This window comes from Macaca fascicularis, chromosome 16 (genome assembly GCF_037993035.2).
Source record: "Macaca fascicularis isolate 582-1 chromosome 16, T2T-MFA8v1.1".
In the NCBI taxonomy this organism is placed as follows: Eukaryota; Metazoa; Chordata; class Mammalia; order Primates; family Cercopithecidae; genus Macaca; species Macaca fascicularis.
The window spans coordinates 51,657,417-51,685,133 of record NC_088390.1 but is presented as its reverse complement, the minus strand read 5'-3'; the positions used below and the strand labels follow the sequence as shown (position 1 = coordinate 51,685,133).

The window sequence follows — 27,717 nt, the reverse complement described above, 5'->3', positions numbered from 1 at the left end:
ATTAATATTCTTAGAGGTATGAAAATCAAAATTTGTATTGATTCTGAGAAATATGAGTTGCTTGGCCATTAAATCCGAATTCCAGTTTTGGTTCCACTTTAAGCCTAAACAAATTATTTTTGTGGAAAAGTAAAATGCCAGTTTTACATCAAAGAAACCCACATTTGATATAAATTCTGCCTCTGCTCTTAATCAAGATAGACTTGTTAATTTTACTTAGTAGAGCATTCTTTTTTTTAGAATCTGAAATTATATTTATCTTAATAACTTTTTTCCTAAAATCTACATTAGCGTCTATCCACCCAAATTATTTCTTGAGCTACTCTTCTTGTTTTGCATAGTTACATATTAATGTCATAATATCAGTATCACCTCAGCTTGAAATAGGTCCTTCTCTTGGTTGCTACTTTGTAGACAGATTCAACTTTATTGTCCATTACGTTTTAACATATTCCTATTCAGTAATAAATATGGCCAATATGATCAGGTATTTAAAATAAAATAAATTAGTATATATTTTTCATCTTCTATAAACATTACATGTGGCAGCTCGAAAACTGGTGTTTTAATAAAATTTCACAAGGAAAGGATGTTTGCTAATTATGAATTTATTAAGTAATTAGCCTACCTGGTACAATTTTTAAGGAAAGCAGAGAGGTTAGAATTTGATTAAGGAAATTACCTGTCAAGACAATGTCATATATATATACACACACACACGCATACATGACAAACATGTATGTTCAGACATATGTATATATACATGTGGCATTGTCATGAAGTCTTTTATATTTTATTGGTTTAAGTAGAGAAATTTATAACACTGAACTAGTTATTTAATTCCTTGTCCATAAAATGGATTTACATTTGTCTCTTTCTATGAATACTCTGAGAATGATTTAATATACAGATATTTTAATGTTATTTCAGCATAGTTATTTGTAGTGATACATTGTATCAAAATATGAATAGGATATGTCTCATTTGATCCTAATATTAAACTTAAAAATATGCATTATAAACTTAGCAAATAGGGATACAATTTATTGCTTGGCTTGAAATCCAAATATCGTACCTCTGTATTATCCGTATATTTATACCTATGGAAGATGCTTTGGGATATGGATGCCATTTCACTGGTATTTACTTTTACCTCTTGCCATTTCTGTAACATTTCAAGAAAACTGTAGAGAGCAATGACATACCCAATGTTAATGAAATGTTCTTTGTATTAGGCTGAAAGGTGTGTGACTAATATTGTAACAAAGTAATTTTTAAAATTCATCATTCAGACATCAGAAAAACTTCAGTACATTTATTTGTCTAATTAACAAACTTTTATTTTTGCTTCAGGTTAAAAGATGACCTTAGTCATTTAATAAATTATTGGAACCAATTTATTTTACTTTTTTCCCCATACATACTGTGCTTACATATGAGACCTACTTTTTGATAAAACATGTTACTTCCAACTTAAATGTAAGAGCTTACCTAACATGACATGTGGTATTCATCTAGTGTGAACTTTCAACAAAACTCATTTATTACTAAGCTTAGCTCTAGATCAGTGTACACTGTAGTTAATTGCATTATGTAATTTTATTATTACTTATGTAAAAATTACCATATATTGAGCACCTTCTGTGACAGACTATTTGCATTATTTTTATAAAATTTTTTTATTTCTTTATATTAAAACATTCATCCTGTACAAGAATGTATTATACACATACAGTTTAAAGAATAATAAAGCAAACACATATTTACCCATCACCCAACTTAAGAATCAGAACCTTTGACGTTGCTAATGTATTTCTTCTTGATCATATGTACCTGTCCCCAAAAGAGGGGAAATTTTGAGTTCGTCATTTCTGTATTTTTTTAAAATTTTCACTTATTTTAAATATTGTGGGATCAAAGAGTTTATTTTCTTTTCTTTTTCTTCCCTTTTTTTTTTTTTTTTTTGGCAGTTGCAAGATTTAATAGAGTGAAAACAGAGCTCCCATAGAAAGGGAGGGGACCCAAAGAGGATAGCCGTTGGCAGCTTGAATGCCTGGGTTTATATCCCGATCATTGTCCCTCCTGCTGTACTCTCAGACGACAGATGATTGGCTATTTCTTTACCTCCTGTTTTTGCCGAATTAGCATTTTAGTGAGCTTTCTTTACTACCTGATTGGTCGGGTGTGAGCTAAGTTGCAAGCCCTGTTTTTAAAGGTGAATGCGGTCGCCTTCCTAGAATTAGGGATTAGCTAGAATTAGGGATTCTTAGTCGGCCTAGGAAATCCAGCTATTCCTGTCCCTCAGTCCCCCTCTCAACAGGAAAACCCAAGTGCTGTTGGGGAGGTTGGCTGACGACCGCTCTAACTGCTTCCTGCTGAATTGGGGTGTAGTAGGGGTTGTGCAGTTGAGATTTCCTCGGGAGGGTTGCCTTCGATGTCATTAACATCGGAGCATGGGCTAGCAGGCCTGTCCAGGGGTCTGTGGTAGATCTTAGTCATGGACTGCATCAGGGGCTCCATTTGAAGAACCATTTGTAGTTTTACAGCTTCGATTCTGGAAGAGACAAACTTAACAAGAAGGTTAAAGATACAGGGATTGAAATGTATAACCTGCAGTGCAGGGGATTATTTCTTTGGCACACTTCACAGTGTGCCATTGGTTAGCTGCAGGTGAAAGTATTTTTCCTTCTTCGGTGGCTAGCCACCCTGAGGGGAGGAAACTGTGTCCTCGTGAGGTTCCCCATTCTATTTCTTCTTCTGAGTACTGGGGCTTGGTTTCCCAGAGGGGATGACCCCATACTAGGGGTCCTTCTATAAGCATTTCTAATGGAGGATCCTGCCTTGTGGCTCTTTTTGCTTCAATATCTGTTTGGCTGTTCCCTTTTATTTCCCTTTCCTTTCTGATGACCCCAGCTGTGTAAGACTGCCACCTCTTTAGGTTTCTGTATAGCCAATAATAATCTCCTGATGGCTTCCTGGTGTTTGATAGGTGTTCCCTCAGAAGTTAGGAATTCCCTTTCTCTCCATATTGCCTCATGGGCATGGAGGACTAGGTAAGCATACTTAGAGTCTGTATATATATTTACCCTTTTTCTTTCTCCTAATTTTAGTGCCCGAGTGAGGGCTATTAGTTCTGCCAGCTGAGCACTAGTTCCTGGAGTGAGGGGGTTACTTTCAAGTATTCTATTATCACTGACCACTGCATACCCCGCTTTCTGAAGTTCTTTTTCTACAAAGGAACTTGCATCAGTATACAAGTTGAGGTCGGGATCAGTCAAGGGAACCTCTAGAAGGTCCCCTCCAGTGGCGTAGGTTTGAGCAATTGTTTTTTGATAGTTATTCTATCTTTTCTTCATTGTCTGGAAGAAATGTGGCTGGGTTAAGAGTTGCACAAGTGCGCAGTTGCAGCACTGGCCTTTCAAGTAATAGAGCCTGATATTTAAGTGAATGGTTGTCTGACAGCCACAAGTCTCCTTTAGCAGTGAGTATGCTGTTCACATCATGAGATGTCCACACAGTAAGATCTCTTCTCTGTATTATTTTAACTGCTTCAGATACTAAGACTGCTACTGCCACCCCTTCCCGTAAACAATGAGGCCAACCCTTTGCCACTACATCAATTTCCTTACTCACGTATGCCACGGGTTGCAAGCTCATCCCTTGGACCTGTTTAAGGACTCCTAGAGCTATTTGTTTTTTTCTGTGACATATAAAGAAAAGTCTTGCCCTGTTGGCAAACTTAACACTGGGGCTTGGGTTAAGGCCTTCTTTAGGGTCTGGAAAGCCACTTCTGCTTCAGGTGTCCATCTTACTAAATGGGTATTGGCTTTCTGAGTTTCCTTAATTACTGAATATAATGGCCTTGCTATTTCACCGTACCTAGGAATCCATATTCAGCAGAAGCCTGTTATGCCAAGGAACCCTCTTAGTTGCTTTAGGGTTTTGAGATGAGGATAAGGCGGTATAGGGAAATTTAAGAGCGCTTGGGTGGCTTGATGGCACACGGTTTCTGAACAGACGGCTAAAAGTAAATCATCCATATATGGAAGGATAATCATGTCCAGGTGTGAGAACTGGCTCAAGTCTTGGGCTAATGCCTGGCCAAATAGATGGAGGCTATCCCTGAACCCTCGGGATAAAACAGTACAGGTGAGTTGAGACACTGGGTTCTAAGGATCTTCAAAGGGAAACAAGAATTGAGAGTCAGGATGTATAGGAATGCAGAAAAATGCATCTTTAAGGTCCAGGACTGTAAACCACTCTGCTTCCTCTGGTATTTGGGAAAGCAGAGTATAAGGGTTAGGTACAGCTGGGTATAGAGGGACAATGGCCTCATTGATAATCCTGAGATCTTGCACTAACTTCCACTGTCCGTTGGGTTTCTGTACTCCTAAAATTGGAGTATTACAGGGGATATTGCATGGTTTTACTAGACCTTGGGCTTTTAGGTCCTTAACAGTTTCTTTTGAATCTTTGTTGGGCCTTGGGTCTAAGGGGGTACTGCCTTTGGGGTATAGGAGGCGGAATCCTTTAGTTTAATTTGAACAGGATGGGCATTCTTTGCTTGTCCATATTGTCCTTCTGTTGCCCAGACTTCAGGATTCATTCCTTCCTCAAGCAGGGGACCACAAACGGGTGTTCCTTTTCCTATGTTCAAGTGTACAGTGGCCCCTGCTTTTGCTAGAATGTCTCTCCCTAACAAGGGAGTGGGGCTTTCAGGCATAATTGGAAAAGCATGTGAAAAGAGTAAAGCTCCCCAGTCACAACTTAGTGGCTGGGAGAAGTATCTAGTGACTGGCTGTCCTAGGACCCCTCGGATAGCGACAGATCTGGAGGACAGTTGTCCAGGACAGGAGAGTAAGACTGAGAAGGCCGCACCAGTGTCCAGGAAGCAGTTAACCTCCTGGCCCTCAATAGTCAAGCATACCCGGGGCTCTGTGAGGGTGATGGCATGGGCTGGCACTTGCCCCAGGCACCTTCAGTCCTGCTGCTGGATTATCTAGTTAGTGGCTTCTGACTCAGAGGACCTTTGTCCCCTGAGACAATTGGCCTTCCAGTGATTCCCTTGACATAAGGACCATGGACAGGGGGGCAGCTTATTTCTACTTGTACAATCTTTTTTAAAGTGTCCTTGTAGACCGCACTGGAAGCAAGCCCTATTAGGCATTCAATTTGCCCAGGTTTTCCCTTTTCCAGAGCCTCCAAAGTCTGCTTGCCTGAGGGCCATGACTGAAGTGGTGGCCTTTTTTTTTTTTTATCCAGTTTGTCCCGTTTCGCCTGCTCCTCCTGATCTTTAATGTAAAAAACCGAAGTTGCCAAGTTCAATAGGGTTTCTAAGTTTTGCTCCGGGCCTAAGGCGGACTTTTGAAGTTTTTTCTAATGTCTGCAGCTGACTGAGTGATAAACTTATCCTGTAAGATTAGTTGGCCTTCAGTAGAGTCAGGTGACAGGGAGGTATGCTTCCTCAATGCCTCCCTTAGTCTCTCCAGAAAGGTGGTAGGATTTTCTTCCTTTCCCTGTGTTATAGTGGACATCACTGAATAATTCATAGGCTTCTTCCTAGTTATCCTTAGTCCTTCTAGCACGCAAGTTAGCAAATATCTGCGGCACCAATCTCCATGTTCTGATTCTGTGTCGCAATGAGGGTCTACGCTGGGAACTGCCTGCTGGCCTGTGGGGAACTGTTCTCTTTCCTCTGTTGTCATCCTATCATTGACCTGACTGAGATACCAGAGACCGCCAAACTCTCGGGCTGCAGTTATGGCGGCACTTCTCTCATTTGGGGTTAATGTCTGATTTGGCAGTAACATTATATGTCTCCATGTTAGATCAAAGGATTGCCCTAACCCTTGTAAAACATCAATATAGCCATCAGGGTTATCTGAGAATTTACCTAGGTCTATTTTAATTTGCTTCAAGTCTGAGAGAGAAAAAGGTACATGCACTCTGGCTGGGCCAAATTCTCCTCCTCCCACTGCTTGGAGGGGGCATAATCAGGGAATACTGGCACTCTTGGGTTCATTGTTTACCCCTTTGTCTATCTCCTTTTGGACTGTTTGGGTTGAAGGGGGTTCCTTATTAGTTGAGGAAGGAGTTGGGGGGACGCTGGGGTAGGGAGGTAGACTCTGAGGGCTTCCTGTAGGGCATAAATCACACTTTTTACATAATTGTGAGTTGTCTTTTAATGAAAAGAAAGTTTGTACATATGGCACTTGACTCCATTTGCCTTCTTTTCTACAAAAGAGGTCTAGCTGTAAGATGGTGTTATAATTTATACTTCTCTCAGGCAGCCAGGTTTCTCCTCCTTGAAGAAGATATCGTGGCCAGGCTGTACTGCAGAAGAATGTAAGTCGTTTCTTTCTTAGTGTCTCAGGGTCAAATTGGTCCCAGTTCTTCAGAATACATCTTAGGGGCATTTTTGCCTTGAGGGGAACATTTCCTATCTGAAAAAAGAACATAGGGATGCCAGCACCCCTAGTCATTTTCCGATGAGCATTAGTCCTAGAGCGTCCTCTATGATCCTAATGCTTATTCCTTTCCAGGGTGCATCACGACCCATGGGCCTCTGCTTATCGGATTAGTTACACCCACCGATGTAGCAGTCCTGCACCTGTTTTCCCGCCTTCCTTGACCACAAAGAAAGGGGTCTGGGCTGCTGGATTCTAGTCCTTTACCAGCATGCCCAACATTGCCTTTGTGCTCGAGGGCGAGTCCTAGAGCTGGACTGGGTTCCTGAGTATTTCATAACAACCCAGCTGCGCCATCAAGATGCATTACCATAAACAATTCTTATGCAAATTCGTTTCAGAGAGGGTGTAGGTAACCTTTGGAGTCAGGATTGAGATAGTCTTTTTGATTCTATAAGTACTTTAAGGCTTGGCTGAGTGCAAACAGCTTGTAAGTTTGAGGAGACCAATTATTAGGCTATTTTTCTAACTCTGCTTCCACAAGAGTCTCCCTATCAATTACTGAATGCTCATTGTGGTTTTTTCCTCAATCACCTCGGAGGAACCATCTGTCATCCTGAAGGGAGTTCCTCCTAGGTCTGGTTGGACCTTCGTATGGTAATTAAGATTTAAATCCCCTGTAAGGAAATCTGCTGGGTTAAGGGAATTATCAGTGGTTAGTGTTAAATTACGTTTTTCTAACAGAATAGCCCTATACTTTAAGATTTTTGAGTTAGTAAGCTACCTTTTTGCTTTTTGGACTTAGAATAATTCTGAACTGGTGAGGTGTGCTCACAATGAGGTTTCCTCTAAAAGTTACTTTTCTACTTTCTTCTGTTAGCAAAGCAGTTGCCACTACAGATTGAATGCATTTGGGCCATCTCCGGGTTACTGGGTTAAGGATTTTTGATAGGAAGGCTACGGTTTGTCAGTGATCTCAGTGTTTTCAGCCTACGCCCTTGTTTATACTGACAACAAGGTAGTATTGGAGTGTTACAGGGTCAGGGAGAAGACCTTCAATTATCAATTATAGGTTTTAAATTTACCCTGGCTTTTAAAGGAATACGGCACACTGTTTTGTTTTTTGTTTTTTGTTTGTTTGTTTTTTACTATTCCTGTCTTTTTCTTTCTCTCTCTGACTCCCTTTTTCTCCTCTCTGCCTGTTTCTCCTCTGCTTCTTTCGCCTCTCTACCTGTCTCGCTCTCTGCCTCTGTCTCTCGCCTCTCTGTCTCTCTGTCTGTCTCTCTGTCTCTTTTCTCTTAACCATTTACAAACTTGGGGCCCTGGCAAGGGTGGTGGGGAACAGGTCCCACATAACTGCCCATGTGAAGAGCTGTATGCCTAAATTGGGAGGGACACCAGGGACAAGACTAGCTGCCTAAGGATGCTCACATGTAGAACTTCCTTAGCTCGCTTTGGAGATACAACTTGCTAGAGGAAATGAAAGTCTGAAGCATCAGTACCTAGGAGGCAGGGATCAGAGGAAGTAGATTCAGAGGTAAGGAGAATTTTGGGGCTACACTTTCAAGAAAGTCATGGTCGGGACCCAGAAGGTATGGGTCACAAAGAAAGGTAGGGGCACACGCATGAGTGACTGTTGAGTAGAGACTTCTGGCTGCACAGTGATCTCAATCAGCTAACGCCGGGAGTTTGGGACGACAGCTTTCTGCCTCTAGTCAGCCCTCGGCTTCCCCAAGGAAATTGAAAGCGGAAGCTGGTTCTAGGCAGATGAATGCTCCCAACCCAGAAGGGTTGGGGGTTGTTAGAAAGCCCTTCCCCAGACAGTCTCACACCTGAGTCTTAAGTCCGGTGGCCGTGCTAATCGTTTTTAACCAGCCGACAGGTGCCCGGTATTTTCCTCCAATTCTAAGGAAGGATAGGACAGAATAGCAAGTGAAAGTGGTCCAATATTACTCACCGCTTTGGAAGTCCCTTCATGGTCTCCAAAATGTTACCAGGTCCTTGCTCCCAGAGCTCCCAAGATGGTGGCAGGCTGCTTCCAAGATGGTGGCAAGCCTCGTGTTCTCTGACCTGGGGTTCTTGGCCTCATGGATTCCAAGGAATGGAATCTTGGGCCATGCAGTGAGTGTTTTAGCTCTATTAGAAGCCGTGGGTCACGGAAGAGAACCGTGGATCCCAGTGACCAGTGTTCAACTCGATTAGGACAAACCCGGGCTCTTAGCCATGCAGGAACAATGGCAAACCTTTAGCCCGATCAGGAGCGGCAGTGGGCACCTTGCTGGATCAGGAGCACAGCGGACACCCTGCCAGATCGGGAGGGATGGAAGTCAGTGGTGTGTCTGCAATGGCAGCAAGCAGCAGTGGTGGATGGCGAGCAAAAGCTCAGCTTGAGCCGTAACAAACATGGACCAAAGGAGTGCAGTTGTAAGATTTAATAAAGTGAAAACAGAGCTCCCATACAAAGGGAGGGGACCCAAAGAGGGTAACCCGAGTTTATTTTCAGTTTATGTGAGGTGTTGTTAAAATTTTTGCTCTGTTTTTTCAGCTCCTACAAAAATGTTTGGCTCATTGTATATGCTGAAAAAATAATTCTTGGATTACTTAATTGTTTTCTAAAGTAGTTTTCTCAATTATCATTCCTACTAGTCTTATGTAAGAGTTCTCATTGCTTCATATACTTTAAATTTATTCTAATTATAAAATAGTTTGATGTATTTCTACCATCTTATTTTTTAAATTTCTTTTTGTTCTCTTTTTTATCACTTCTTTTATTCCCCTTTTTGTTGTATTCTTTTGGTTTGATTATATTTGATTATTTGATTAATTGCTTTTGCATTTTACTTTTTACCTCCAACTTGTTTGAAAATTGTCTTCTCTTGCTATTCTTTTAGTGATTTCCTTAAGATTTTAACATGCACATTTAACTTAAAAGTCTAAAGTTAATCAGAATTCCTTTGTACATACAAAGCCCTACAATACATTAATTCTGATCACCCTCTTCTCAATTTATGTATCTATAATTGTCCAATATTTTGGTTTTGGCCTATCTCTGTGTAGTCTTACAAATTATGAATTATTAATATCTTTGTTTAGTTTTATAAATTAGGAATTATTATAATCTTGTAGTCAATGATAGTTTAGATTTGCACGTTTACCATATTCTTTATTCATTGGTCTATTTTGCATTTCTGACATTTTGGGGGGTCATTTTCCCTTTTCTCTAACCCCTTTAAATGTTCTTTTTGTATAGGTTGAGAGAAAACTCTCATTTTTTAATTTTTCTGAAAATATTTTGCCCTCATTTTTTAAAAAGAATTTTATTAGGTATATAATTCTAGGGTCACAGTTATTGTCTCTAAGATTTTTGAAGCTCTTATTTTTATTTTTTCTGGTTTCTGTTGTTGCTATTTTGAGAACTCAACTGTCGCTCTGTCTTTATTTTGTAATGATCTGTCTTTTCACTATTTCTGCTTTTGAAAATATTACCTGTTATTGATGTTCTGTATTTTCACCTTGGTGTATCCAGGTGTTGATTTCTCTTATGTTAGCCTATTTAGGATTTTTCAGGCTTCATAAATCTGCAGATTTATATCTTTTTTAGGTTCTACAAAATTCTCAGCTAGCATCACTTTGAATATTGCCTCTCTTTAATTCTCTTTATTATCTGTTACCAGTTCAATTACATATTTATAGACAGACTCGCTCATCTTCCATGTCTTTCAAGCTTCTCCTTCATATTTTGCATCTTCTTATCTATCTATGCTGCATTTTCAACTCTTTCTCCTATACATTGTTTCTCTGCTTCACTCTCTTCAACCGTCTGCTATTTCACATATTCATTGAGTTTCTAATTTGTTATTGTCTACCTAGTATTGTTATAATATATTGTTCCTCTTATTCTTGATTCACCTTTTTAACTTAAATATGTTAAACATATTCTATGTCTAACTATACAGTAGCTGCAGTCTTTGGTTGTCACATCTGTTGTTTGTTTGTATGTATGTTTACTTTTGCTTATGATGTCATATTCCCTCATATGTTGTGATTTTTTTTTTAATTATACTTTCGGCCTGGCGCCATGGCTCATGCCTGTAAGTAATCTCAGCACTTTGGGAGGCCGAGGCAGGTGGATCACCTGAGGACAGGAGTTCGAGACTAGGCTGGCCAACATGGTGAAGCACCGTCTCTACTAAAAATACAAAAATTACATAGGCATGGTGGCATTGGCCTGTAATCCCAGCTACTTGGAAGGCTGAGGCAGGAGAATCTCTTGAACCCAGGAGGCAGGGGTTGCAGTGAGCCGAGATAATGCCATTGCACTCCAGTTTGGGCGACAAGAGTGAAACTCCATCTCAAGAAATAAAAATTTAAAAAATTTAAAAATAAAATTATACTTTAATGAAAAAATGGAATTTTATCTTTGTGAATTTTGAAGCTACTATATGAAACCTTTGGAAAAGATTTACATATGTATGTTTCTTAGACATCAGGAACTACTGGAACTAAATTCCCAGATTGTGATTTTTCAGGCTATAAAACTATTGTACCTATTGTTATAGTTATACACTCTCAGGAAAAATATTTTTTCTTCCACCCAGACCTAAGGAAGACATATTCTGTAACATCTGTAGGACTTTGTTCTTAGTTTACCATTTTACTGAAAGTGTTCACTATGAGGTTCCAGCATTGTTTGGGTGATTTAATCCTGCCTCCCTGTATTAGGCCTTAGATGCTTTCCTCCTGCTTGCAGGTTTTAGGCCATCAAGAATTAGGAGATTCTTGGGGTGGGCATGGTAGCACATGCCTGTAAATTCAGTGCTTTCGGAGGCCAAGGCAAGAGGATTGCTTGAAGCCAGGAGTTTGAGACCAGCCTGGGCAGCAAAATGAGATTCCATGTCTCAAAAAATTTGTCAAAAATTAACCAGCCGTGGTGGTGCACACCTGTAGTCCCAGCTACTTGGAGACTGAGGGAGGAAGGTCCTTTGAGCCTAGGAGATCCAGGCTTCAGTGAGCCATGATCATGCCACTTCACTCCAGTAAGAGACCCTGTCTCTGTAAATAATCATAATCATAATTTTTTATAAAAAAGTATTAGCATCCATTGTCTTTATGCTCACTTACCTCTGTGTGTTCTTGTGTCTTCATAAATTTTGGTATCTCTCTCTCTCCTAAGCCAATCCAAGCATTTAAGGTGTTTGTGGATGTTATTGTTTATTATTATCTAGTAATTTTTAAAAACTTTTCTGGCAGGATTCCCCCAGGATCTTTTCTGTATTATCAGAAATACATTGTAACTCTCACATAAATTATAAAATATTACTATTGTTTTTAGAAAAAAATGAGGATTTCTTAAAAATGTATCAAACAAAAATGACTCAAGAATAGTTTCACAATATGTATCAAAATTTGAATTTTGCCTATGCTTTTCAGGCAGTAATTCCTCATTTAAGAAATTTTCCCAAGTAAATAATAGACAGGGGCACAAAGATGTATGTGGAAGGCCGTTCACAGTGGCACTGTTTATATTAGTGAAAAATTCATGGCAATCAATAGGAGCTTGATCTAATAACACGTGGTATATTGAAGAGTTATGTTCATTGACATGGAATGCCTTTTTTTCAGTTCTGGAGTGCCTTTTTAAAATAGATTTGTTCATCAATAAAATTCTGAAAGCTTTATATACCAAAATATCAATAGTGGTTATTGCTTGCTAGTGAACTTTCAGATGTAGTTCACTTCTTTCTAGATTGTTTGAATTTCTCTAATCATGAAAACATAAAATATGCAGTATCAAGGCATATATACATTGTTATTTTTTTGATTCTATCCTATTGTTTTCCTTCATTCTCATGGCAAGTCAGAAGAGGTTGTAGGTGAATCCAGTTCAGCCATCTTAGATTATCAAAGATTACAAGGTTATTTTTACTCAACAAATGTTTATTGTTTACTTCCTCTGGTTGAGGCATTATAGTGTTTTGGCACTGTAAAATTGGTGGTAAACAAGACAAAAAGTTATTTCCTGGTCTTTATAATTCATTGTGGTGGAGGAGGTAGAAAATTCAAAAAGCCAGTGAATAACAAGAGTACATATCAAATAATAAGAGTGACAGAGTGACTGGTAGATTATTTCAGATTGGTAGTCACAGAAGAGATCTCTGAGAAGGTGAAATTTAAACTGAGACGTGAAGTGTGAGAATTATGGTGCTAGGGAAAAACATATGAGATATAAGAGAACAGTTAATGAAAAAGTGCTAAGACAGAATGGAGCCTGGACTTTTTTTAAGAAAAACAGAAATGTGTTCCTGGCATAGTGTGATCAAGGGAAAGAGTGGTACTAACGACCTAAGTCAGGGAGATAATCAGATCATTTCTTTGTAGGCCTAGGTGAGGTCTTTGGATTTTAATCTGAGTTCAGTAAAAAGCCATTGAGGCATTTTTATTTTATCTATTTTTTTTTTTTTTTTTGAGACGGAGTATTGCTCTGTCACCCAGGCTGGAGTGCAGTGGCCGCATCTCAGCTCACTGCAAGCTCCGCCTCCCGGGTTCACACCGTTCTCCTGCATTGAGGCATTTTTAATAGGAAAGTGACCGCTGTGTGTGTATATGTGTTTGTGTGTGTATAATTTTTAACTCTTCATTATGGAAGATTTCAAATATATATCTGGAAAATGATTTTTGCCTAGTAATAACTAAATGCTATAACTTACAGCCATAAATGCTTAACTTGGAGTTTATGAACCCCAGAAATTCTAGATTAAAATTTGCATATATGGCTATTATTCTGGGAGCGGATCCATAGTTCTTAAGGGACTTTCAAAAGTGTCTGTGTAATCCTTGAACAGTTAGGAATAGAACTTCTAATTCTGGCAACATTGTATAATCCAAGAAATCCAGAACCCATTCCTGCCATGAATATAGGATTGAGTCTCCCTTATCCAAAATGTTGGGAGCCAGAAGTGTTTGAAATTTTTGATATTTTCAGATTTTGGAATATTTGCATGTATACCTAATGAGATATCGTGGGAATGGGACCTAAGTCTCAACAGGAAAATTTATATATATGCCTGAGAAACATAGCCTGAAGGTAATTTTATACAATGTTTTAAAATAGTTTTATCCATAAAACAAAGTTTGTATATACTGAACCATCAGAAAGCAAAGGTGTGGACTCAGCCACCCGTGTGGACAATTTGTGGTATTATGTTGGCACTCAAAAAGTTTTAGATTTGGGAGCATTTTTGATTTTGGATTTTTGGATTAGAGATGCTAAACTTGTATATAGAGACAATGAATAAAATAAAGAAGTTTTTAAAATTTATAGTCAAGCTAGGAAGGAAGAAAAAAAAGAAAAATGGAAGAGAGAAGAGGAGGGAGGGAAATCTCACAACAGAAGCGTGTGAGCACTTGTGAGTGATACTGACATCATATGGCTCAAGGAAGGACTCAGATATTGGTGCTCAGTTTTAGCATAGCCTCAGGCCATTTTCAGATGGAATTCTAGAACTGGTATCTTTATTTAGAGAAACACAAGATTCTGCAAGGGCTGGTTGCCGTTTTCCAAAAAAAAAAAAAAGAATTAGAGAAATGTTCCAACTAGCCCAAGGAAAATACAGATAACCCCAAAGAAAGATGATTGGTACAAATGAATGGACTATTTACAAAAGTAAAAAAACTGATGGCAGTTAAATATATGAAAAGATGCCCTCTGGAAAAATGAAAATAAAGCAGCAGTGAGGTACAATTGCCTACTCATGAAGTGGACAAACATACATAGAGTAATTGTTCACAAAGATACAGAAAAAGAGCTGGGAACTCTCATGTGATACTCATGGGATTGTAACTTTAGAGAGCAATTTGGAGAAACTGAACCTGCTTACATCGTTTAACCTCACAATTCTGCTTCTAGGCATATACACTAGAGCAATTCTAGTGCCACCATATAAGGAGATATGTACAGTGCAGTAGTAGTTAGAGCTTTTCAGCTATATCAGGTTCTCATCCTTGTCAGCCAGTGATAGAATTGTACTTTCCCATCTTCTTTAATAAAGAGCCAATGTGCAGTTCATCATATTTCTTTCATCTCTGCTTTAGCAGGCAGCAAAACTTCTGATGGTGGAAGCTCTGACAGTTAGGGTCCCTAAGTGAAAAATACAGAGGAAGAGAAACCAGCTGACTCAAACTGGATATGTAACATTAGCAAGGAGAAAACGAACCTTTGTCTTTTCTAGGTTACTAAGATTCTGGGGTTAGAGAAACGATGGTGTAACTAGACCATCCTGACCAACAGACACAAGAATATATCAGCATTATTTAAAAGAATAAATGATAGGAGACAGTCTAAATATTCATCAATAAAAGAATGGATAAATTCATGGTAGCATGATTATTATCATTATATGAGGAATACTATATAGTAAGGAAAATGAAGGAACAAGAGCCTCCTACATCAGCCCAAATTTCACAATGTCATGTTTTAGTAAGTTATAGATAGCCGGGCACGGTGGCTCACGCCTGTAATCCCAGCACTTTGGGAGGCTGAGGCAGGTGGATCACAAGGTCAGGACATCAAAACCATCCTGGCTAACACAGTGAAACCCCGTCTCTACTAAAAAAAAAAATACAAAAAATTAGCTGGGCATGGTGGCAGGCACCTGTAGTCCCAGCTACTTAGGAGGCTGAGGCAGGAGAATGGCGTCAACCCAGGAGGCAGAGCTTGCAGTAAGCTGAGATCCCATCACTATACTCCAGCCTGGGCAACAGAGCGAGACTCTGTCTCATAAAAAAAAAGAAAAAAAAATTAATTTAATTAAAAAAGAAAGTTAGAGATATTACTGTTGCCCTTGTGAAATAAAACAAAGTAGGAGAATACTGTGAATAATTATATGCCATCAAATTAGGTAACCTAGATGAAGTGGACAAATTCCTAGAAAGACACAAGCTACCAAGACTAACTCAAGAAGACATAGAAAAACTAAGCAGACTATAACAAGTAAAAAGATTGAATTAGTAATCAAAAAACTTTGTACAAATAGTACCAACCCATCTCTTGATTTCAGGAATGCAAAGTTGGTTTAATATAGGAAAATCAATATGTTAATAGAATAAAGGACAAAACTACATGATAGTCTTTTTATTATTATTAAAAGCAGATACTTGATTTTTTTATTCTTTTACGTGATAGTCTCAATAGACACAAGAAAAATATCTGACAAAACCTAACACCTTTGCATGATAAAAAATACCCAATAAACTAACAATAGAAAGGAATCTCCTAAACTTCAAAAAGGACATTTATGTAAGCCTACTGCTAACATCGTACTTAATGGTAGAAAACTGGATGGTTCCTTCCTAACATCAGGGATAAGACAAGGATGTCTGCTTTGCCACTTCTACTTTATACTGTGCTGGAGGTTCTAGCCAGGATAATTAGACAAGAAAAAGAAATAAAAGGCATCCAGATTGCAGGAAGAATTAAAACTATCTCTATTCCCACATGATGTGATCTTGTATATAAGAAATCCTAAGGAATCCACCACAATATTATTAGACCTAAAAATGAGTTCAGCAAGTTTACAGTATACAAGATCATATATAAGAAGCAATTGTATTTCTATACACTAATAATGAACAGTGGACAATCTTTTACAATAGCATCTAAAAGAATAAAATATTTAGGAATAAATTTAACAAAAGAAGTGTAAGACTTATATAATTAAAACTACAAACCATCATTGAAAGAAATTAAAGAAGATCTAAATAAATGGAAAGACATGTTGTGCTCATGAATCTATGAGCTTAATTGTTAAGATTGCAATACTCCCCACGTTGATATACAGATTTAATGCAATCTTTATCAAAATATCAGCTGGCTATTTTTCAGAAATGGATAAAGTGACCCTATCCATTTGTAAGAAATGCAAAAAAAGACGGATCCATTTGTATGGAAATGCGAAAGACCCAAAGTAGCTGAAACAGTCATGAAAAAGAAGCTTTTTGTTTTTGTTTTTTTCCCAAGATGGTAGATTAGAGTGGTATTAGCATGTCTGTCCTCCTTGGAAAGACAAAATAGTGTATCGATATTCACACTGTGAACCTTTTCCCAAGAAGCAATGTAGGAGCTTAAAGGAAAATGGAATAAAACCCCAAAACCCTTTGAAAGAAGCAGGAGGCTGCAGCCTACACCATGAGCCAGCCAAAAAACTAAGTCCCAAGAGTGTAAGATGGGTAGAGATATACACCCCCACTGGAGAACCTGGCAGTGTAGCTCACAGGAGAAGGCATTAACCCTACCCAGCACTGGAACTAATATAGGGGGCAGTGGGAAGAGCATAGCGTGCATTTGCAGCCTCCAACATGGACCGAAGGAAGCCATTCCTGATTCTACATTACAGGGGACTTTGTGGAAGTCAGCCAACTAAGTCAGGCAGCAGTTGCAAGTTGAGAGAAACTCCCAACTGAAATTCATGATTTAATCTCAAATGGGGATGAACTGCCTTGTCCAGAACCAGGGGGCAAGTGGGAAGTATGCTGCGGCCTCAGGCAGAGGAGCTTGGGCACCCTGGCTTTGCAGGTAGACTGGAAAGGGTGTGGCCTGAAAGCCTAGGGTTCCTGTCTATGTGAAAGGCTTATGACCTGGGGCAGTTGTGAGTTTAGCTAGCTGGAATTTAGCTAGCTGCTTCTAGCCAACACTGCAAGTGAGAGACCTGCATTGCCAAGTGCATGGGAGCTAGGTGAAGCTTACTGCCATCTGCTACTCCCTACTCCCTGTGTGAACTCTTCTGCACAGCAGAGGCAGCTATGCTCTTAACCTAGAACATTACTGCCGGTGGCCAGAGAACTACTCGCTAAACCCCACAAGGGCCACTGCTTGTCCTTCAGGTGGAGTCAGAACATGGACTTGCCTGACCCAGCTCCCACCTGGCTTTGCCCCTCCACCCACTCTGGTAGCTTAACACGAAGGACAGAAACTTGTGGGAACCCTATGGCCCTTCCTATCACCCAAGAAACCAGAGTACGTCCCCCAGGTATCATAAGGCAAGCATAAAGGAAGTGAAATCATAGACTTTGGAGACTCAGAAGGGGGATGGTGTGTGGGGCAGGGATAAAAAACTACATATTGAGTACAGTGAACACTACTTGGGTAAATAGGTAAACTAAAGTCTCAGACTTCACCATTAATACAATTCATCTATGTAATCAAAAACTACCTATATCGCAAAAGCTATTGAAATTAAAAATTAATAAAGAAAAAAGTTGAACTCACACTTTCTGATTTGAAATATGTAGTAAACCTTACTGTAGAGTGAAAAAAGCAAGCTTTAGAAAACCATCTGCAGCATTTTTATGAAGCTAAAAAACCGGTAAAACAAAATAACATGTTAGGAATACATATGTATGTGAAAAACCATTTTAAAATAAACAGATCAAGAATGATAAAGAAGAAATCAATAGTTCAGAATTCATTAGTATGGTTACCTCTGGTGAAATACCATATCCATATTGTGGTATGAATCCAACAGTGTTCACAGTTTTATGCTGCTTAAGTGGATTCATAGGTGTTTTACTGTCCTACCTTAAAACTCATGTTTTTTTACATATATGCTTTTAGTATATACCAAATATTATATAATAAAAAATTCATGGGAATATTAAATCAAATATATGATAAGTCTTACCTCTGGGGATAAGTTCAAAAGGGGTTTTTATAATGTTTTGGTTACATTCAAAAACTGAAGTAAATATAGTTGAGTGCTAAGCTTTAATGAAGCAAGATAGTAGATATCTATTACTTTATTATAGTATTTTTTATAACTGCTGTATTAATATTTTATAATTTTTTTTAAAATTCAGATAATTCCTACAGCTGCTGAAGTCATTGGCATAAAGCAAAAAGCACTAGCACTTTGTAACACTGTGTTCCATAGTGAAAAATTGTGTGCACTCTAAATGATTATCAGAACGCTTTAAAAAAAGTTCATTTCAACAGTGTACAATTATGACAATTTTAAAAAGCATGCAATGTTTGTAAAATGTACAGAATAGAAAGACATGATATATTAATAATTATTAACACCATATATAGTGTGACAATTTTTGCAAAAAATTCACAATTTATATAAATTTATAGGTACTATATTCATAGAAAAAACCCTGAAAAAATAGATACAATTGTTAATACAGCAATTGTCTTTGGAGCAGTGGTTCTCAAGGGCAGAGCTGCAGTGTTTCTTCTTGTGACACTTGGCAATGTCTGGAGACATTTTTGTGTGTCACAGCTGGAAAACAGAGACCAAATTCAAAATCAGTAAAGATACTTCTTAAAACCTCATGTATGAAAATTTAAAACATATTTTAAATAATTTATGAGTCAAAAACATTGCTAATAAACATGTAAATGATGTTTAATTGCATTTGTAACTAGGAGAATTCAATTTAACAAACAACATACTATTTCATATACAACACTGACAAAATAAAAGAGTGGAAACAGCAGGTGCTGTTAAGAATGTAGAAAAATAGGAATGCTTATTCACTACTGGTGTGCATAAATTGATGAAGCCAATTTGGAGAACAATTCCACAATATCTAATAAAATTGACCATATGTCCCCTGTGGCTTAGCACTTCCTTTTCTAGGGATATAATGTAGAGAAATTTTCATACATTTATACAAATAGGCATGTATAATCTGTAATTTTTAAAAAAGCAAATTGGAGTAGTTATAAAAGCCTGTTAATCAGGGAATGGATAATAAATTACAATAAATTTATACAATGGATTACTATTCACAGTTTAAAATAAGTGAACTAGTTTTGCAGACAATATTGAGCAATTATGAAATCACAAAATTGAGATAAAAATAAAAATAATTTGTAGAGTTACTCTTTTAGATTATACTCTTGATGTGAAACCTTAAATGCACAAAATAATAGTAAATATTATTGGGGGATACTTGCTTACATAGTAAACGTCATTAAATTAGGACTAGGAAGAATACTTAGGATAGTACTTCCTGCTGAGGAACAATTATAAAAACTTTTAACCAAATATATAGTTTTATTTATTGAAAATATATACATAAATTTTAAGTACATATTAACGACTAATTGATGATAGTGAGTATATGGGTGTTCTTTGTATTATTCTTTTTTGTGTTTATATTTGAAACATTTTTATAACTGAAGAGAAAAACATACAGAAGGTAAAAATCATTATGCCATGTTATACAATGCAAATACTTGACTGCAAGACAAGCAGATGATGCTACACTAAGCTCAGGAATCATTTTTGAAAGAATCTTTCCTGAGATTATTCCTCCATTCTTCATTGTTCCCAAATTGTGCACTTACAAATTAACCAGTTGCTTTGTATATTAATATACCCTATACATACTTCTACTAAATTACATGTTTTACTTATTTCTTTACAGTTGTTCTCACCCTAGAGACCATAAACTCTTTGGGGTGAGAGACTATATTTCATTTATCTATCAGCTATGCATAGTTTAGTGGCTAACAAATAGTAGGTACCAAATAAATTATTTGATGAATGAAATACTAAATGATTAACAAGATTCTAAAGGAGGAAGAAATATGTAAGAGATAATTACCAATACTAAACTTTGCCTACATTTTAGTTTTGATGTGATCGACACTATATATGCTCTTGCCATATCCAATAATAGGACATCCAATCAGTCCCTTTGCGTTAGTTAAGATTAGATTTTGCTATGTATAACTGGTGAACTCAAAATAACAGTGGTTTCCTTTAGAAATTTCTTTCACACCAAAAAGAAGCTGAAAGAAGGTAATCCAGGGCTGCTGTGGAGGTTCCAGAGTGTCAGGGACCATGTTCCAATTATCTTTCTGTTCCACCATCTTTACTGAGGTACCACGTGAACCAAAAGAACTGCTCAAATTCCATCAATCCCTCTTTCTTTCCTTCCTTTCATCTTTTTTCTTTCTCTTTCTTTCTCCCTTATTAATCCGAATAGACAAGAAGTGCTTACCCTGACTTTTGAAAGGAGACTTCCTAGTAGTACTCTATGGCACTTCCCGTTGTATCTCATTGCCTAGTACCTAGTTAGTGGCATGGCTGCTTGGAGATGTACAAGGGGCTGGGAAATGTCTTTTAGCTGCATGGCAGTGTTTTCAGCCGAAATTGTGGTTGGTTCGGTTACTAAGGAGCAAGGAGAGAATGGACATTGGAATACAATTAACAGTCTCTGAATTTTTAATCACTAATGGATACCAAAAGGAGAAAGAGCTTTCCCTTAAGGGACGAGCCTGATGAAAGAGAGAAGTAAGTGGCAGAGAAAGCTTTTTAGTTTACTATTTGTGTAATCCCCAACAAGCCAAAAATGAGAAGATTTTATGTTGAACCTAATTCCTATCAACTTCAGTTTTGCTCTCAAAGACAAGATATTAACCAAATATAATTCATGTTTTAGAGTGTCACTTGTAAATCTGATGTGGTAGGATTCTTTTGCCATTTTACTTCTGCCAAATCATACAAACTAAGAAATAGTTTGATTTTTGGTTATAGGATAATGTCATAAATTTGGTGTTAGCCAAAGTGCTAGTCTTGGGGAAAAAGTGAGGTAGTAGTAAAATCAGGAAGCTAATATTTTATAGGCACTTAATCCATAGTCAGCCGACTTCCCTAGGGTGTTTAATCCTGGTCAACTCTTTCTGGTATTGATTATATTCCCTGGGTTGTAAAGTTTGTAATGAAAAATTTTATTCTTTGGAGATTTGAAAAATTGCTTTTAATGAGTTCTCTATCTTGCAGGCTCTAAATTATCTTGGTATTCAGCCCACAAAGGAACAACACCAAGCCCTGAGACAGCAAGTACAAGCAGACTCAAAAGGGACAGTGTCTTTTGGAGGTAATATTAGGTTTACTGTGTTGTATTATCACCGAATCATCACTCAAGAGTTATTGTGACACATTTTCATTAAGAGTGTTTGTTCTTTAGAAGGAGAGAAGGAAAAGTAAAACTACATCCATTTCAAGTTTCTTAATCAGTACCCCAAGAACTCAGCTAGAATTACTGAGCTGTCAGGGTCAGCAGAAAGAATTTTATTAGGACCTAAACAGCTCTAAACTATCATCATTCTATCATTTTCTTTTTATTTTTAATTTATTGCATAAACATTGCTTTAGTAATAACAAAAGAAAGAGTACAAAATATGGAAGTTCTAATTTCACTACTGTGAGGTTCCTTCTAATCCTTTTTCAGCTAATATCATGTAGTAAATATATTTATGATGCTACATAATTACAGTCATCCCTTGCTATGGGAGGGGAATTGTTTCCAAGATGCCTGCATATACCCAAATCCAGCCATACTCAATCTCGTAGACAGCCCTGCAGAACCCACATATAGTAAAAGTTTACCCTCCATATATGTGGCTTCTGCAACCGGCAAATACTGTATTTTTGATGCATTTGGTTGAAAAAACTTGATGTATAAGTGAACTTGTGTAGTTCAAGCCTATGTTGTTCAGGGATCAACTCTATTCTTATTAAAGATACCATAATGTACCACTTAGTTGTTGTACTATAATATTAAGGCTTTCTACTATTGTGAATTTTGATTGTTTCTTAGTAGCTGATATTACAAATCTGTATTTATCATCATTGTGAATGTAGCTGTTTTTCTTTCTTTTCTTAAGCCTAATCCTTACAAATGGTTTAGACTTTTGATATATACTGGTAAATTGTTTTTCAGAGATATTTTGCAATATATTTGTTCTACCACCAGTAATGTTTGAATGTAACATGTTTTATCTTCTTGTCACTATTAAGTATTTAATTTTTTCTTGTATAGTAGATGTAACATTGTATCATTTATAAAGCATCTGTATTGCTAAAAAGAAAATTGACCTTTTGGTTTTTAAGTGATGATAAAAAGATATTTTTCATCCCATCTCCACTTGAAAATCATCCCAAAATAATCATGAAAATAAGAAACAGAAAAACATATACAACTAAAACCACAATATCTAAGGACAGGAAAATGGGTGAGGAAAGTAAACAAATTTGTGAGCAGAGGTAGGTAAAGCCCAAGTGTGTGAAGATAGAGGAAAATCACAATGAGGAACAAGTTGATTTGACCCTAAAATGATTTAGGAATTGAAGACATTAAGTACTTCTGGAGACTGAGTTTTTAGGCAGGATATTGAAACAGAATTGTTGGAAATCTTTATAAGGAGAATTATGCATGCTCTTTTCTGCCCTTTCTTAAGTAGTCCGGCATCTACCACGCTACACCTCCGGGGAAAAAGAAGTATATTCCTTTGAGAAATTAAACCAGAGATCATGGACCCATAGTTGCCAGCAGCAAGGGAGTTTGTGGAGTATATAGTGAGTCATCACTCGTAATATGCATCCAGATTGCTCAGGGAACTTTGCCGCCATGTTTATTACTATAGGCAGAAGACTATAGTATTCTCTCTGAAGAAGCGAACAAAAATGTCAGCTGGCCACCAGATTTCCCTGTAGTGAAAACTGCCAGTTGACAAAGCAAGTTACACACACAAAATTTCCAACCAACTTTTTTAGTGCCCAATTCTTAAATATGAACTCATAGTCAAGAGTCACCAGAGATTTGGAGAAATCCTCCAACATAAAGTATAGAACCCCAAACTATCAGACAAACAGAATAAAGGAACTTAGAAAAAAAGAAATACAGAAGCACAGAAGAGAATTTCAGGTAGGAGGCCAGGAGCAGTGACTCATGCCTGTAATCCCAGCACTTTGGGAGGCCAAGGTGGGTGGGTCACCTGAGGTCAGGAGTTCAAGACCAGCCTGGCCAATATGGTGAAACCCTGTCTCTACTAAAAATACAAAAATCAGCTGGGCATGGTGGTGCATGCCTGTAATCCCAGCTACTCAGGAGGCTGAGGCAGGAGAATCGCTTGAACCTGGGCAGTGGAGATTGCAATGAGCCACAATCGTGCCACTGCACTCCAGTCTGAGTGACAGAATGAGACTTCATCTCAAAAACAAAACAAAACAAAACAAAAAATTCAGGCAAACTCTCATAACATCTTTAAAAAGATAAGTGAAGGTAATGCAACCATGAAATAAAGTAGAATGTTGTCAAACAGGATCAGAGAACATTTAAAAGAATTCTTGGAAATTAAAAATACAGTAGCCAAAGTGGAAAATATTTGAGGATACATAGATAAGTAAGTTACTCTTCATGTCAGAAGAAGCCTATGAACTGTTCTTTTTCCTATTTAACCTGTCTTAGCCTCAATTTTTTTCATCTGTAAAATGGACAGGATAAGAGGACCTACCTCAGAAGACTGTTGGGAGGATGAAATTGCTAAGCACCATGCCTGGCATACAGCAGCTGTTACATAAACATTAGCTGCTGCTATTAATAATTGCTATCAAACCTCAGGTTCTTCCAGCTAGAAAAGCCATAAATCATAATATTATCATATGTTTCAGAAAAAGTTCTACTTATAATACAAGGGTTGAAAAACTATAGGTCCACGCTATATATTTGCTTTATTATTATCTTAACCGAATTATTAATTTTAGCAAAGTTAACTGAAGTAAGTTCAGACCAATTTGTCTCTTACTTCTTATTTGGACTACATTTACCTATCACTTCAGTCAATACTATTTTAAGATAATTTATGCAGGTTAAATTTGAAACATTAGCAACTTCATACAGAATAAAGTAAGATTTAGAAGGGGTTAAATGCTATGTTCTTACTTAAATGTGTTCCATTTTAGATTTTGTCCAGGTTGCCAGAAACTTGTTTTGCTTGCAGTTGGATGACGTAAATGTTGGTGCACATGAAATTTCCAATATATTAGATTCACAGGTAGAGTATGCCCTATAGAATTGCTTTGACACGTATAAGTCACAAGTCTTGAATGTTATATGTCATATGTGTAGGCTTTTTTCACTTAAAAATAGCAATAATACATGTTTCTTGCATAAATATATAAATACAAATCAATTTAAAATCAAAAGTAAAAGTTCATCCTGATCTTCATTCTCCTCTCTCACCAGCTTCTTGTGCTACTCCCATACCTAAGTTTACCAGTATTGGCAATTTGATATGTGGAAGATACGTGCTGTAACTAGCTAGCTAGACAGACAGATACCATGTGTGCATGTGTCCATTCTAATCTGTTTTATCTCTCTATAATATACACACAGAAAAGCACCTATATAATGTGTGTATATACTATGAAATTTTATAGTCTAAACCATCCTTATTAGCATCAGATCAAGAAACATAAAATTAAATAAATACATTACCAGATGCTCTCCTGCCCCTAGGTTCCGTTTTGATTGCTAGTAACACCCCTGTACCCCTACAAAAAAATTGGGTAACTACTCTTTTACCTTCTAACAATGTAGATTGGTTTTGCTTCTTTTTGTGCTTTACATAAAATGGAATTGTGAAGTCTATTTGCTTCAATCATGTGTTCTATAGAAGTTTGACATTTATATTATTGAATATTTTAGTCCTTTTCAATGTGGATTTTTGGTAGTATTATCCTCTTAAGGACCTCCTTCTTAATTTATGTTCTATATAATTTGTATATTTAATTAACTAAAAAATTCATTCTTATTTATGCAAGGCAAACCACTTGTTTTTGTTCCACCATCATTTGTTTAAAAACCCATCTTTTTTTAAACAATTTAAACATTTAACAATTTAAACATTTTAAACAATTTAAACAATTTAAACATTTTTGCCATTGATTTGAAATGCAAACTTTATCATATACTAAATTTCTATCTAGATACACAGATCTGTTTCTATATCTACCATTCGAATGTTTTTTACCTTAAAATTGACTTAGTCTTATGATATAGTTATAACAACTTTTCATTGGTTGATTTTTTTTTGTTTGTTTCCAGTGATTAAAATCATTGGATATATAAATATATCTATATTTTTAAAAGAAACCTGTTATTATACAATTCTTTTAAATGTTACCAGTAGAATCTATATACCACAGTATTTTATACCCATAGCCATCTATTTCAAAGAAAATTCATGCATTATCCTTTTATTCTCAAAACTTTTTCTTTCATTTTCTCTGTTAGCTCTTATTTCTGTTCCGTATAGACCTGGAATCTCATCCTGATAACACATAATTGTATGCTTGGGAAATGATCACCCTGTCATTTTGCTGCAAAAAAAAAACTTTAAATGAATTAAAATGATTTGTTTTATTTTCCTATGTTTATAAGGCTTTACAAATTAAAATTTTCTCCTGTATTGAATTATAATTATACTTATTATTGGTACATAATTAATCAATAAAATTAGAAATATGACATAACTTTTGATCAATTTTTATGAACATAATATTAAAAATATAAATCTATATTTTAATGGGATGAAATAATTATTTTCATGCCAGCTGTATCCCTTATGAAATTACCATATTTACCTGGGAATTTCTGGACTCTATTCTGGTGGTTTCTTGGCTCCATAAGTCTTAATATCTGATAAGATGTTCTCCTATCTTGTTTATCTTATTTACTTACTTTTAATTGACAAATAATACTTTTATATGTTTATTATGTACAACATGATTTAGAATATGTATACATTGTGGAATGGCTCAATTGAGCTAATTAACATATGCTTTACCTCAAATAATTTATCTTTTTTTATAGTGAGAACACTTAAAATCTACTCTAGCAATTTTCAAAATGCAATACATCGTTATTAACTATAGTCACCATGTTGTACAATATATCTCTTGAAGTTTTTTCTGCTGTCTTATGGAAATGTTATGTCCTTTGACATCACTCCAAACTGCCTCCCAGACCCCTGCCATTCTTTTAAAATATCGCTTTGGCTAATCTTCAGTCTTATCTTGTCCATATGAGTTCCATGAAAAATCTTGCTCTATTGAATTTATACGTTATTTTGGGAAGAATCAACATCTTTATAAATTTAAGTTTCTGTGAACATGTTATGGCTCTCATGTATTTATATCTGCTTTGATGTCAATGTATTTTACATATTTTTAAATTAATTATATTTTAATAATCTAGTTACCTTACACTTTTTGTTGCCATTAAAATTAATGGTACATTTTAAAAATTTGTTCATTTTAAATTTATTTGGTTATATATAAAATAAAATTAATTTTTATATATTTACCTTATATCTTACAACCTTGTTATACCCATTTTCTTTTTATTTTCCAGGAAGTCTTCAACATTTTTTGTTCTAATGATCCCCTTTCTGAATTGCTAATAGTCTTATTAACTTAGATATTTCTTTATTTTTGTTTCTGTTTTCAGTGATACTTTTAAATAAATAATACAGTCAGTCAAGTTCTTTGAATGCTGCTAGAAACCCTAAATTCAAGCGGGAGAATAGATGTGTTACATGTTTTTAATAACTTTTAGTTCAAGTTTAAAAACAAAAATTGCACATTTATTTCTTGGACATATTTAGAGCTCTACTGTTTTCAGGTGATACCCTTTATTGACAGGAAGTTTGAATACTGTTTATTATTAATTACATAATTTCAAATTCCAGAAACACAGAGTATATAAGTATATGATTAATTTATTGAACAAATAAATCTGACCGCTCATTTAAAAAATGATGCATGTCACTTTTTTTAATGTTTCAAATCACTTTGTTCTCTTTTGTAAGCAGTCTCTTTTGCTGCTAAGCATGTTGCCCATTGCAGTCACCCAAAGATCTGGTTGTTCTATAACCTTCAGGAGAGTACCCAGTTCTCCCAGCATGAAGCACTGATTTATCAGAACTAATTTTGTAGCATTTATTCAAAGAGAACTAAAGCTGTATTCAAGTAGCGGAGTTTTCATTCTGCTGATTCAGGTATTGTGTATTTATCTACCTAATGTTGATGGCAGGGAGCATCGTTTTTTACTGCCAAACAGTTCTCAGAGCTGCCATGCTCATTTTTTATGTGGAAGGCAAAGATAGTTGGGTAATTTACAACATGCCAATGAAGTGGCAATTCAGAGTGTTTTTTGTGAGCAAGCAAATCTTTTTTAGCAGCTGCAAATGGATTGTCATGCTCCAAGTTAGCAATTTATTTCCTCCTTACCAATTAATTTTAGGGCAGATAAGAATGTTTTTATAGTTTGGAAGTTGTTGGGATTAAAAAAAAAAAGAATGTGTTAACCTGTGATACTCAACAGCAAAAGCAAAGTGCTAATGGCAATTGTGCAAGAGTCAATAATTCCAGACATGTCAATAATTCCGATATGTCAATGATTTCCAATTCGTGGCTTCAGATCAAAATGTTGTGTAATAGAATTGTATTAATTTTGT

At 36.4% G+C, this 27,717-nt stretch overlaps 1 protein-coding gene across 13 annotated transcripts in view; it reads left to right on the top strand.

Annotated features, from left to right (window-relative positions):
• STXBP4 (syntaxin binding protein 4) overlaps positions 1 to 27,717 on the top strand; it is a 198,153-nt gene that overhangs the window by 40,971 nt on the left and 129,465 nt on the right. For 9 of the 13 annotated variants that reach the window (XR_010581811.2, XR_012425632.1, XR_012425633.1 and 6 more), the window contains 2 exons: positions 21,197 to 21,293; positions 24,161 to 24,252. Coding sequence is in view for 9 of the 13 variants with exons in the window: in XM_015438301.4 (XP_015293787.3) it covers positions 21,197 to 21,293; positions 24,161 to 24,252 (189 nt within the window). In the remaining 4 variants the exon portion in view is untranslated. Of the gene's footprint in view, positions 1 to 21,196; positions 21,294 to 24,160; positions 24,253 to 25,493; positions 26,056 to 26,612; positions 26,822 to 27,717 lie in introns of those variants that run through there. The other 4 variants (XR_012425631.1, XM_015438300.4, XM_074019283.1 and 1 more) reach the window with 3 other exon arrangements.